This window comes from Sesamum indicum, linkage group LG4 (assembly GCF_000512975.1).
Source record: "Sesamum indicum cultivar Zhongzhi No. 13 linkage group LG4, S_indicum_v1.0, whole genome shotgun sequence".
Classification (NCBI taxonomy): domain Eukaryota; kingdom Viridiplantae; phylum Streptophyta; class Magnoliopsida; order Lamiales; family Pedaliaceae; genus Sesamum; species Sesamum indicum.
Window position 1 is genome coordinate 2,731,166 of NC_026148.1, and position 12,545 is coordinate 2,743,710.

The following is a 12,545-nucleotide window of genomic DNA, read 5'->3' on the forward strand; positions in this document are numbered from 1 at the left end:
AGCATCCTACGAATCTAGACATAGAAGATGGTTAGGTACATAATTAGCTCTAAAAAGTTAACAAATATTTCCTTTGCATCAGCCAAATATCCTAAAGGATTCTTTCTAAACCCATAGAGCAATCACCCCCTTTTCTTCAGCATAAATCGCGTATTTCCTTTTTCTTCATAATTGACTGCAGCAGTAAGCATGGGCGCGTCTAGTTGGATCAGTAAATTTGTCACAATTTACTCCTTTCCTTAAATGCTTTCAAATGTTGTTTTTAGCTCAAATTTGCCATCTTTACTCCTCATCAAATCTTTTGAGTTGGAATTACAATAAATCCATGTGATTAGGAGTATTTTAGCTCAAAAAGAAGGTATAATCATCATCAAAATATGATAAATTGTATACTTATTAGATACCCTCACACTTAATCTTTTGCTAGTTTTCAAGCAAAATCAAAAGTCAGTTACGCACTCAAAACCCTCTCCATAATCGAACATACTCAAGGTAAATTGTAACCGTGTACAAAGCAAATGACTCATTTCATGAAAAAGATAACTCAACATACTTTCAACAAGTTTTTACACAATGACCATCATCAAAATCAAGTGTACAAAACTAGTGGACTCTTTCTCACCGTTTTCTATTATCTCAAGTGTATATGGCTTGAGTGTTTCCCTCGGTACTTACTATAACAGTATTTCACTATAAGCTTACTTATATACCACTTCTCCATCACCGTAAAATATGCACACACATGGATCAAAAGATCTTTTGATTTTAGCTGTAATGGAGATTTAGTTTGGGGGTAAAAATTTAAGGATAATGAGGTTAAGTTCAAAAAAATCAATTGAAGCAACAAAGAATCGAGTGAACAGTGGATCAAAACTCTCAAAAGTTACTCATTTAGCCATTCCATTCCCCAAATTCTTTTGACAATTTTTTGAACTATACCTTGCGATTTCTTTTGGAGAGATTTTACTCTTTTCTTTCCTTTTTATTTTTTCTTTTTAGTAGCAAGAAGATTGCTTTCTTTAATTTTTTCAATTTTTCTTTTGTTCTTTTCTTTCTCTCTCTCTCTCTCTCTCTCTCTCTCTCTTTTATTTTTGTAATAGCATAGACAAGGTAACAATGTTAGTTCCCATATAGTGTAAGACTACAAAATTGAAACCCCACACTCATTTTGAGATATATTCTTTAGAGCACAAAAACTATAATGTTCAAACCCTCACTTTGAGAACCGTTCTTTTGAATATAAATTCACTTCCCTTGATACTCTAATAATTCTTGAAAGGGTGAAAATCAAGGGGTTAAATGATGACGCAATGAATTTATATATAATGGCTTACATCAAGAAAACAAGTCCAAAAGGCTCAAGTGGGTTTACTAAAGTCAAAATATAATGTGATGGTTAATTTAGGCAGAAAGTGGTTTTAATCATAGTGCCTATATCATATCCAAATGTACGCACATTTATGTGGCTTTGACGTGGTTCAAAGCAAGTTATAGAAGACAAAGTTATAGAGACATGTTTTAATTATTTTTAAAATTAAATTATTACTTATTATAAAAATATTTTAATAAACTTTGAACGAAAAAAGTAAGAAATAAATTTTAATTTTATTTCTACAATTTATCTCAAATGTAAATAATTATAATTTAAAAATTAATTTATTATTTAATAAATAAAACATCTAATACTTTTATTCAAAAAGTAAATTTTACTTTTTATAGTTTGTGCTCAAATATTAATATATTTTTAGACCAAATAATAATTTAATTTATAAAATAGTAAAATAGATTCTAGAAATTATTTAAAATAAAAATAATTATTATTTTAGAACTATATATTTATTATACATATTAAAATAAAATTTTTCTAACATTTTTTATTTTTGTAAAACGGGGAAAGAATTCTTATAGTTTGTGGCAACATTAAGTCAAAATATATTTTTTTTCACTTAATGGTACCAAAACAATATTTTTTTATACTATTTAACAGGGCTTTTGAAGTTAAAATCACTCAAAATCAATAAGAGTTAACAATTGCTAATGGCCACGAGGCACATGGCCTCTACCGTTAACTTGGGATTAGAAAGATGTATTTTTGTATTTTATAATATGAAAAGCGATACTCGCAATTATTGTGGTAAAAAGAAAATAACATTTTTTTAATTGAACCAAAAGAAATTCTTTGCCCAACTTCTAACATTTTAGACATCTTCAAGTTTCAGACAAATCTGTTTAATAGATATAGAGATGTAATAGTCCGAAAAGTAAGGCTTGTTTTTTAAAGGAAAATTACGACAATATTTTCGTAACATTTGGACGCCCATCATAAATCCTATCCGAAATTGTGTCAGCTTTTGATTTTATGGGATTTTGAATTTCATTTCCCTGCCAATATTTTGGAATTCCTCCAGAAAACTAATAAAAGTGTTCCAAAAATATCCATCGCAAATTTATATGAGCGGTTGTGTCTCCACTGCTTGATAGGCTATTTATAGGCCATATTTGGTGAACCTTGTAAAATATCTTTAAGGAGATTTTCTTTGGTACTTGTTCTCATAGGAAATATTTTACGGATCTGTGGAGATATTGTCTTTTAGTTCCACTTGACAGATGGTGTTTTCCACTCCAAGTTATGCTTGACGGGACTTTTCCTTAAACTCTCCGTACCTAGCTTGCTTCCCTTCCCACTTTGTGGTCGTATTTCTTTCCAACTAGGACACCTTGATTTTTTTTAGCAAGGGTACTTCATACGTCATTTAGAGGGTGTTTGGCTAAAATTATAAACTCCTCAAAACATTTTATAAGATATTTGAAAGCTTATAAGTTCAATAAAACTGTTTGCGTCATATTTTTTTTAAAGAACTTATAAGAACTTTTTTTTATAAAATCTTATAAATTATATAAAATTAATATATCAAAGACTAAAATATCCCCACCATCCACTTAGACACACACTCTCTCTCTCTCTCATTTAATCTTTTTTGCTATTTAATTTTTCCAATATTCAAAAAAGAGAAAATATATTATTATTTAATAATAATTTATTATAGTTAAATTAAAATAAGATTGATATTGATATTATATTTACTAAAAAAAAAATAATTCAAAATATTATAAATTATACGACTAGAAATAATCATTGCATAAACAAATATCAATTATATATTTATATTAATATTTGACTAGTATGAATTTACACATATATTATTTTTATTTAAAAGTTTAGGTAATAGTTTTTTTATTTTTTTGTTATTGTAAAAAGATTATCAATTAAATATTTATTTGAAATTAAACTAATATGTACTACTTATAAAAGTGTTTTAAAAATGTTTAAAACGAAATATGTCAAGAAATAACAATTTACTTGATTCTAATGGTATACGTGTTCATTTTAGTTATTTTACCAATTAAAAATCTTATTATGCCGAACATTCTAACATCTTATAAGATGTTTACACATCATATAAGTTTTAATATTCTATTTTATCCAAACACTTTAGGAGCTTATTTTTAAAATAAGATCCAACATCTTATAAGATCCTAAAACATCTTATAAAATACAGGAACTTATGAGATGTTTTAGTTTTATAAGATGTTTTAGAAAAACTTAGCCAAACACCCTCTTAGTTGAGTCATCTTGTAATCTTTTCAACTAGGGAGCCTCATATCTTTTCCAAATAGAGGTCGTGTCCCTTGTCAAGCCCAAAACTTTGAGTTAAAAAAGAAAGGATAAAATTGTACTTTTTGTCTTATAAATTAGAGGGTGACATTTTTTGTTTTGCACGAATTAATTTCGAAATTTAGTTTTGTCATATTAAAATATTTGCAATTTTAGTCCTTTTATCAACCAATTTGACTAGAAAATTTCATGTGACTTGCATATGTTACGAATTGTATTCTACAAAGTAAATAATACGTTTTAAATATCATATTTAAGTCCACATATAACTAAAAAGAAGTAAGTATGGTAATAATTCTTAAATAATTCCCAAAGTTTAATTAAGAAGATAGTCCAAGTCCCACATCGTGATTTCTAAAATATTGCATGTTCCTTCTGTTGATAAAGTCTAACAACGTTAACTTTTCTGATAAATGGTCCGTTATGCCTTACTTGCTATTTATTTTTTATGACTGTTGGACTTTTATAAATAATAAAAATCATTGGATGTATTAGATTTGAGGATATTTGTACTTGCGCTTTACTCATAATTTTAGAAATAAAAGGTCAAGGTGTAATTTGTTTTTAAATTTATAATTTGTATGGAAAGGGGATTTTATTCATGTGTTAGTAAAATATAGATTGGTGCTTAGGATTATTTTCGTAATATTTTTGGGGTTATTTTGTAAATTTATAAAAAATAGGGGAATTTTATGTATTTTACCCAAAAATTAATGAGGGCCCAAATTGATGGCATCTACAGCACTTCATGCGCTTGGGCTTCTTGATTGGAACTCTGGAATCGCAAAAACGACCCGAATTCGACTGAAATCAATAGCAGCAGCAGCAGCCAGTAAGAACTATGCCGAGAGTGACACAAGTATTGCGCAGAGCTCGTAAGGCCATTGAAGACCTGGATTTGTTGAAAATCTTGGATTCTGAGCTCAGACATGAACTCTCCTCTATGCGCTACCAGGTCGATTTTCCTCCCTCATTTTTCAATTTTTGCGTCCGAAGCAGGCATGTACTTAGTTTCCGGTGTTCGAATTGGTCAATCGAGGCCCTTTCGCTTTGTGAATCATTCGTTTCTTGGCGTGTATTTGCTCTGGAAGTAAAAGGTTCCGCTTTCTTGAATATAAAGGATTTTTTTGTCAATTAGTTGTATTCACGCTGACATAATTTTCCGACAAGAAAAGTCGCTGGTAACAAGTGGAGGGTGCCTAGTGCCAATAACTATTTAATTGAAGGGTGAAATATGCTACTTTGTAATTTAAGTTTGCAATGTGCAAAACCTCTATAATTCTAGGGTGCAAAATGCCAATTATCCATGCTTGTGGCATTGATGTTTGCTGTGTAAAAGTTTGATGTTTGAGAAATGAGAAAATGGCTCTGTGTGGTTTATGCTCCTTCTGAAGCTTTGAAATAGTTGAGCAAGTGTTGCCATGGAAGGACAAATGGTAATGCCAAAATTCAATTTAATGTTTCTACCCAGTATGCAAGAACTGTGTATGTGTAAGAAGTTTGATCTTTGTTGCCTTTGTGTTTGGGAAAGCCCAACACATTGGATTAAGCTGTGAAAATCAGTAATTCATTGACATTAATTGAAAACCTTTTGTACAAGTGAGGCAAAGTCGAAACAAGAAACGAATGTTGAAGAGAAGGACGTCCATTTGATGACATATGTACATTTAGAACAAATTTTATGCCTGCGTAGGATTCATAACCGATGGTATCCGTTTTAAATGCATATCTAGGTTGTTTCTGTTGCAGAAAACTATTAAGAGTCGTCATGTTTTACAGAGGATCTCTGTTGGTTTTTGAATATCAATAGGTTAATATGGATGTAGGATGATAAAGTTGGTTCATTTGGGGATTTTGTTTTGGAATGGGATTCTCCTCAGTCTCAAGATGTTGTTTTGCGGAAAAAATGTTCATCAGGGGAAGAAGTGGCGGTTTCAGCTTTGTTGAGTCGTGACACCTTCCAGGGAGATGGCAGGTTGCCGGGGGAAGCTCTTCTGAAAATATGCATAAAGAAGCCTGGTTTGAGCTCTATTTTGAAGTTTGATTGTGTGGCATCTAACAGAGGAGGTAGTGAACCTGAGTTCGATATTCAGAATGCGCATTACATCGCATCATCATCACCCGTTGATTCTTCAATTTATAGAGGCCCCTTATTCAGGTATTTTCTGTTGGAAATTCAATTAATGGTGCTTTCTCTATGTTGATATGTAAACGCTCTCTGGAAGTTGAAGAACCACTAGGACTTGCCAGACTCAGTATACACCAGCTAATATGTGAAACAAAATTGATGTTTTGATGTATATATCTTTACCTGGTGTGTGGTACGCACCATTTTCCATCATTATGAAGTCCTGAATTTCATGTACAGGGTCTCAGTTCTGCTTAAATTCCTCGAAGTTAAAGGTTTAATGGACTTCTGTTCTTTTTTTGTTTTAATGAATTCTGGTTGAGATTAGAATCCAAATATTTATATCATCTAAGTTCATGGTAATTAGGTTTATTCTTTTTTTCATACCCAAATTTTGGAGGAAATATTTGTAATCACATCTATATCTGCCAAAACAACATTTTCTTTTCTTTCTCTGCTCAGCTGAGCTTGTCTTTCAAAGTCTCTATAAGTTTCCTCAAAGTTTGTGTCTTGTCCACTGTGGACGTGGAAAAGGATTGCAAGTACCAGCAGAACTGTTGGATTTTATGTGCTTTTGCTTTTCCAAGTTCAACCCCTCTTAGTACTGATGATCTCCATGACTAATATTTGCTTATATGAACTTGTATTCCTCTCAATCTTGCAAAACTGAATTAAAGAACCGAGGCATTTATGTCTAAATATGATAATCTTTTTAGAATGTCTGTAAAAACGAGAGACAAGCTCCATGTCTCCAATTTTTTAGTCTTCTGAAACTAATGATGAACATATAACTTCAAAGCAACTGCTAATTTTTTTCATTTACCATTTCCACATGGTTATCCGCATCTTGTTAACTCTCTGTGGTTCGTCTTAATTTCTCAGTCTCATCCTTCTGCAGTGATTTGGACCCTGCTTTGCAGCATGAGCTGAGGCAATACCTAGCGGCCAGAGGAATCGAGGAGAAGTTCACCAATTCCCTCCTCCTACACCTACATAAGAAGGAGCAAGGTCAATACATGAGCTGGCTGCAAAAGCTAAAGGATACAATGGTAGAAAACCAGTAATGTACACAACTGCAGCGCCAACACTTAACTTCCAAAATTCCATCTGGTTCTCTCGCCTTCCCATTGATGAAGTAAGTAAAGTTGTGACTAAATTCTGGCTTTGGACGTCTACTTAACTTCCACATTCTTAGGCGTGAATGTTATAGGAAATATCCACTGGGAGATCTTTCCGCAAAAAACTTTTGGCTATGAAATGAATCAGTTGAGGACGCCTTGGTTGGTTGTTCGTTCTTTGGACTTTAATTCATTACCGACTTAAGTTACCAACTCTCCCCCTCCTTCTCCCCCGTTGGATCTAATTCATCCTACCCAACGGATCCAACTGAGACTCGAACAATGATCTCTAGCTACTACCTTGTATTTGTCCTTGTTTTATAAAAATGATTAACTCAAATTGTAAAAAAAAAAAAAAAAAAAACAACTTCTTGCATCCATTTTTGGAAACCATTTCAAATTTCTTTCAATAATGAATGTGAAATCACAATGAAACCCTTGTCTGGTTATAATTTGATTACTTGATTCCTAATTGGGGATGCTTTAATGTTGCCAAAACAATGGATAATCATAAGTTGTAGGTAGGTGAACTCTTACATATAAAACTCGTGAACAAATGGATGCTGTAAGTTGTCGTGAAGTTGGAGGCAGGAGCAGCTTGGAAGTCACTTTTACATTTATTATTAAACTTTTGTCCAAGTGAGAAGTGGATATATTAATATTGAGGACAGGTATATTTATACTACTCATTCATGGTCTATTTACACAAATAATTCTTAAATTTTGTATAACCATAGAAACCATCTCTGATAGTCAAAAGACAAGCATAGTTTGTTTAATATTGTTGACGTTTTTGGGAAGTGTATGTATAATTTAAAAAAAAATTAGATGGCTTGTATAAATGATGTTGGCATGTCAAGAGGCATAAATATTTTATATAAATAGATCGTGGGTTAGGGATGTAGGTGTAATTATCTTGTAATATTAAGGTGTCTTATTTTGCATTTCTTAGATGTTATTTTCCTTATACCTTTTTGATCAATTTTGTTATAGTCCACAATGAAGTAATTCAGAACCGATAATATTACATTAATGTATGAATCGTAACGTAATAAATTGAAACTATTATAAACATAAGGGATAATTACAATTTTTTTCCCTAAGATTTGATAAATTACATGTAAATTTATTTCAATTTTAAGAAATTATACCTAACACATCTGAAATTTACTTCTATCTAACAAATAAATTCCTTTATTAATTAAAATTCACCTGAAATTATTAATATTAATAAAAAAATAAAAATAACTATATATATATACCCTCGATTGACTTATTACTAACTTATTGCAAGTTAAATAAATCTTTTTATGATCAAATTATCCTCATTCGTCTTCATGCGTTAATACATATAAGGAGGTATATCTTCACCGTTATGAGGGTAGTTTATTCCAAAAAAATTTATTTGACTTGCAATAAGACAATCGATGGTAAATATCATTTTCATTCATTTTTTTTTTGTTAGTATCAACAAATTTAGTGAATTTTGACCAATAGATGGACTTATTTGTTATATGGAAGTAAATTTCAAAAGTGTTAGATGTAATTTTCTAAATTAAAAAAAATTACGTATAATTACACCGAATCTCAAGAAATGGGAGTATACTTATCCCTAAACATAAACCAACATCCACTCCTAGACCTAAAATTGATCATGATTTAAAAAAAAAAAAAAAAGAAAGAAAGGAAAAGAAATGAAGGTTATATGAATGTAAGTTTTAATTTTCAAGAAATAGATAAATAAACTTGTTACGTGTAAAATTCAACTCACCCATCATTGTGAGAGTAATAGTTATAATAATTAATTATACTTATGTCATTGTACGTATTTAACTTGCAACAATTATTATAGTAATTTAAAACTTTTTATGAACTTAATATGTTTATTTAATTATCAAACTAATTAATTAAATTTTAATATGGCTAAAGCAAGTTGCTAGCTTCGTCACTGTAGATCTCCCAACGCTCAAATCAATACAGTTGGATAAAATTACAACTTGCTACGTAAATTTAGGGTTTGTTTGATTGTGATTAAAAGTGAATGCTTAAAAAAAGTGAAAATAAAAATAGATGTATAAGAAACAGTTTGGTGTTTGATTAGAAAAAATATTATTTTTTTTCTTCCTCCTTCCTTTTCACTCACACTTCCCTTTCACTTCCCCTTTCGTCTCATTAGTGAACCAAACGAGTCCTTAATAAAAATATCTTACCCAGCATTAAGGAATTGGGGTTTCTATACTATTGGTCCATCTGAACCAGGGTGATGTATGACTATTCTATCCGTAGATTAGTCCATGGACCAAGAATTGCATTCAACGCGGATTTTTGGCCTATTTGGGTATTTTCCAATAAAGTTGGGGCCATTCTATAATAATACATTCCAAAATCCACTCTTTAGTTCCTTTTTCAAAATTTAGCCAAAAATACATTTTCTTTTTTTTCTAAATACAACGGGGAAAAAATTCCTAATTTCTCTTTGAGTCCACATTTTGGGAAAATAAACCTTTTTGATCCCACGTTCACGCAATTTTATATTATCATATTTATAAATGTAAAAATAAAAAATTAGTGCTTTCTTGTCTTTTTAACAATAAATAATAAATTACAATGAATCTCGATTCAATCAATACATCAATGCAATTATAAATAAATTAAAATAATTCACATAACGTGAAACAAATCCCCACCCATTCAATGAGATTCGAATTTATAATCTCGAACTTGTTCACGACACTTTAATTCTAGCCTCAACTATTAGATCGAGACATCATTATGATCCACCTTTCCCTCCCTTTAATTTTTATCAAATCTTGTCCGAATCTTGAATTTTTTTTTTTAATAAAAGAAAAAAGATGATGGACGTTGGTAGTAAAATATCATTAATAATTAAATCATAGATAGTGGGAGACATATACATTCAACAAAGTTGCCCATTTGGTAAATAAATATAAAGGGTTGATGGGAGGCACGATTGCCATCATTTTTTCCTAATATATTATTAAATTAATTTTTTAAATATTATAACTTTTTTTTTTAAATAAAATAACTGTACTTTTAATAAAATATCAATAATTCACGGGTTATTTCCTTTACTAAGTGGGAAGTCATAGATCCAAAAGGAATACGAATATATATATATGAAAAAGGGGGGTGAGTTTGTGGACCAAAAAATTCTATATCTTTTTATGGGATAAATGTGTTTTTGGTCCTCAAATATAATATCAATACTATTTTGGTTCTTAAATAATTTAAAGTTGTAATTTTGGTCCTCAAATTTTAATTCTTTGGCACTTTTGATCATTTTATTAATTTTTTCGTTAAATTTAACGGAAGTTTCACTTAAAGTGGAAAAAATATTCACTATATTTGGTTTCATTTTTAACTTGTTTTTATGTGTTTTATGGAGATAGAGAGAGAAAAATAAAGATAAATAAGTATGTGTTAGAGATAGTGCGTATGTTTGGATTTATTTTTGGAGATAATATAAAATAAATATGATATGTTTGATGTTGTTTAGTAGGAGACAAAAACTACTGTTCATTATCAAATCATGTTTCTTTTATACATATTTATATATATGTATGAGTATGTATATAATTTTTTTATTTGTAGGGCCTATAATTAGTGTAGACTTATTTTGACAAAAACCAAAAGAGGCATTGTTTCAAAATATCTCAAAAACACCATCAAAACTTTCAAAACACATCAAGACAAATATTGTCCATATTTTGGCCTATCTCGAAGATGAAGCAAAATTGAAACCAAACATTATGATTATTTTTCTCCCATTTTGTGATATTTTTAAAGTTGTAATCTGATGCACCAATTTTTTCTATTTTTCTTCTTATTTTAAAAGAGAACAAACAAATAAAAATAAATTTAAGCAACAAATTTTCTAAATAATCTTAACAAAAAATTATTAATAATAGAAAAATTGTCAATAAATTTTAGAAAATTCGTTGCTTAAATTTATACTTTTTGATTTATTTTCTTTTGAAGTTTGAGAAAATTAAGAAAAATAGACAGCGTTGTATTACAACTTGAAAAACACCACAAAATGAGAGAAAAATAACATTTTTTTTCCACTTTAAATGAAATTTTTTATTAAGTTTAACGAAAAAGTTAATGAAAGGACCAAAAGTGCCAAAAAAGGTTTGAGGACCAAAATTATAATATTTATTTATTTAAAAATCATAATCGAATTAGTGACTATATTTGAGGACCAAAAATGTATTTATCCCTCTTTTTATTTAATTAAATAAGACCAAATCTTGGGATTAAATATTTTGAGACTTTTTAACTTTTAAATTAGATTTATGATTAAAAAAATCTTTTTACAAAAGAAGCCAAAAAGTCGGAACTTTGTTATTTGGGCAAAAGTGTGAGCATTCCCTATGACATTGTAAATGAACAAATTAATTCCCTATGAAAAATTATGATTTAACCCTTTATATTTTTCAAAATACATTAATTTACGACCCTATATTTTTTTACATAAACCAATTTTTACTTCACTGTCTAAGGAGTTCAATTACTTCAGTTTAAAAAATACAAGAAGATAAATTGCTATTTTTTTTATAGAGGAATAATTTACGCATGTACAATATCACAGGAAAATAAATTGCATTAAGTCCCTTACATATTATATCATAAGTGAGATTGATCATTATCACGTTTCAACAGAAATTTCAAATAATTGACTTTTTGTGAAGAATTTATTTTCATCGACCAAATAAAATAATTTTGAATTATCATTTTTATTCTATTTTTTTGAGATATCTTCGACTCTCGAAACATACAAAATTCCATATGTTAAAACCAAAGGTACGGTTTTCACTTTTATTTTATCTAAAATAATAATAATAAATTATTAACTTTCTCTTATTATTTTTAAAAATAATAATACAAAATTATTTATGATCTTCACTTTTTCCAACTATACCATTCAAGATTTTTGTGTTATATATATCAAGTAAAAACCTTTGACTTTTGGAGGAGGAAATTAGATAGAGAATTTCATTACCACATTGGTGGCCACATGCAAATAAGGGAAAGTAGCATGGGATCCATCACATCCGCCGGCGCTCCGGCGGCCGTGACAAATGGCGTATAAAGCTCAATCCTTTTTTTAATTATATATAAAATAATAATAATATTATTATTACTATGTCTATAATTTTTTAAAAATATATATAAATTTAAGTGATACGAATCATGCCATGTATATGTGGACTAAAGTACGAGATGAAATATCAATTTATATTAATTTTTTTATTATAACGGTATTTAAATTCATGCAAATTTTAATTTAATTTATAAGTCTATAAAAAAAAATAAAAAAAAAATCAACCAACGAGGCTCGATAACACACACATACATATTAGTAATAGAAGTATATTCGATTCGTATGCATAACTCAAATTTTTATTATATTAGTTTAATTAAATAAAATGGCGAGAAGATAAAATGAATTAATCTTAATTACGCATGAATTTTAAAAAAAAATATTGATACAAAATCAATCTTTAAGAGAAATTGGTGAAAAAATAAAGATTAATGTCCCACCCATTTAAATTAACAGTATAGATAATTATTTCTTGATATATTAAAAGTGAATATTTAC

At 29.2% G+C, this 12,545-nt stretch overlaps 1 protein-coding gene across 2 annotated transcripts; it reads left to right on the top strand.

The window, feature by feature from the left end:
• On the top strand, positions 4,401–7,363 carry LOC105159844 (mitochondrial acidic protein MAM33). Of its 2 annotated transcripts, none has more exons than XM_020693142.1 (3): positions 4,401–4,631; positions 5,557–5,834; positions 6,703–7,363. In XM_020693142.1, exons 1-3 carry the CDS (start codon positions 4,518–4,520, stop codon positions 6,866–6,868), a joined length of 558 nt encoding a protein of 185 aa, XP_020548801.1. In that variant the 5' UTR covers positions 4,401–4,517; the 3' UTR covers positions 6,869–7,363. The 2 variants fall into 2 exon arrangements, with proteins under 2 accessions (XP_020548801.1, XP_011075349.1); XM_011077047.2 differs by having other exon boundaries at positions 4,403–4,631; positions 5,503–5,834.

Excerpts from the sequence above, each read along its gene's own strand:
- LOC105159844 (XM_011077047.2), top strand. The coding sequence starts at position 4,518 with ATGCCGAGAGTGACACAAGTATTGCGCAGAGCTCGTAAGGCCATTGAA. Across the intron at positions 4,632-5,502 it reads TCTCCTCTATGCGCTACCAG|GATGATAAAGTTGGTTCATT; the intron begins GTCGATTTTCCT and ends ATATGGATGTAG. Across the intron at positions 5,835-6,702 it reads TATAGAGGCCCCTTATTCAG|TGATTTGGACCCTGCTTTGC; the intron begins GTATTTTCTGTT and ends ATCCTTCTGCAG.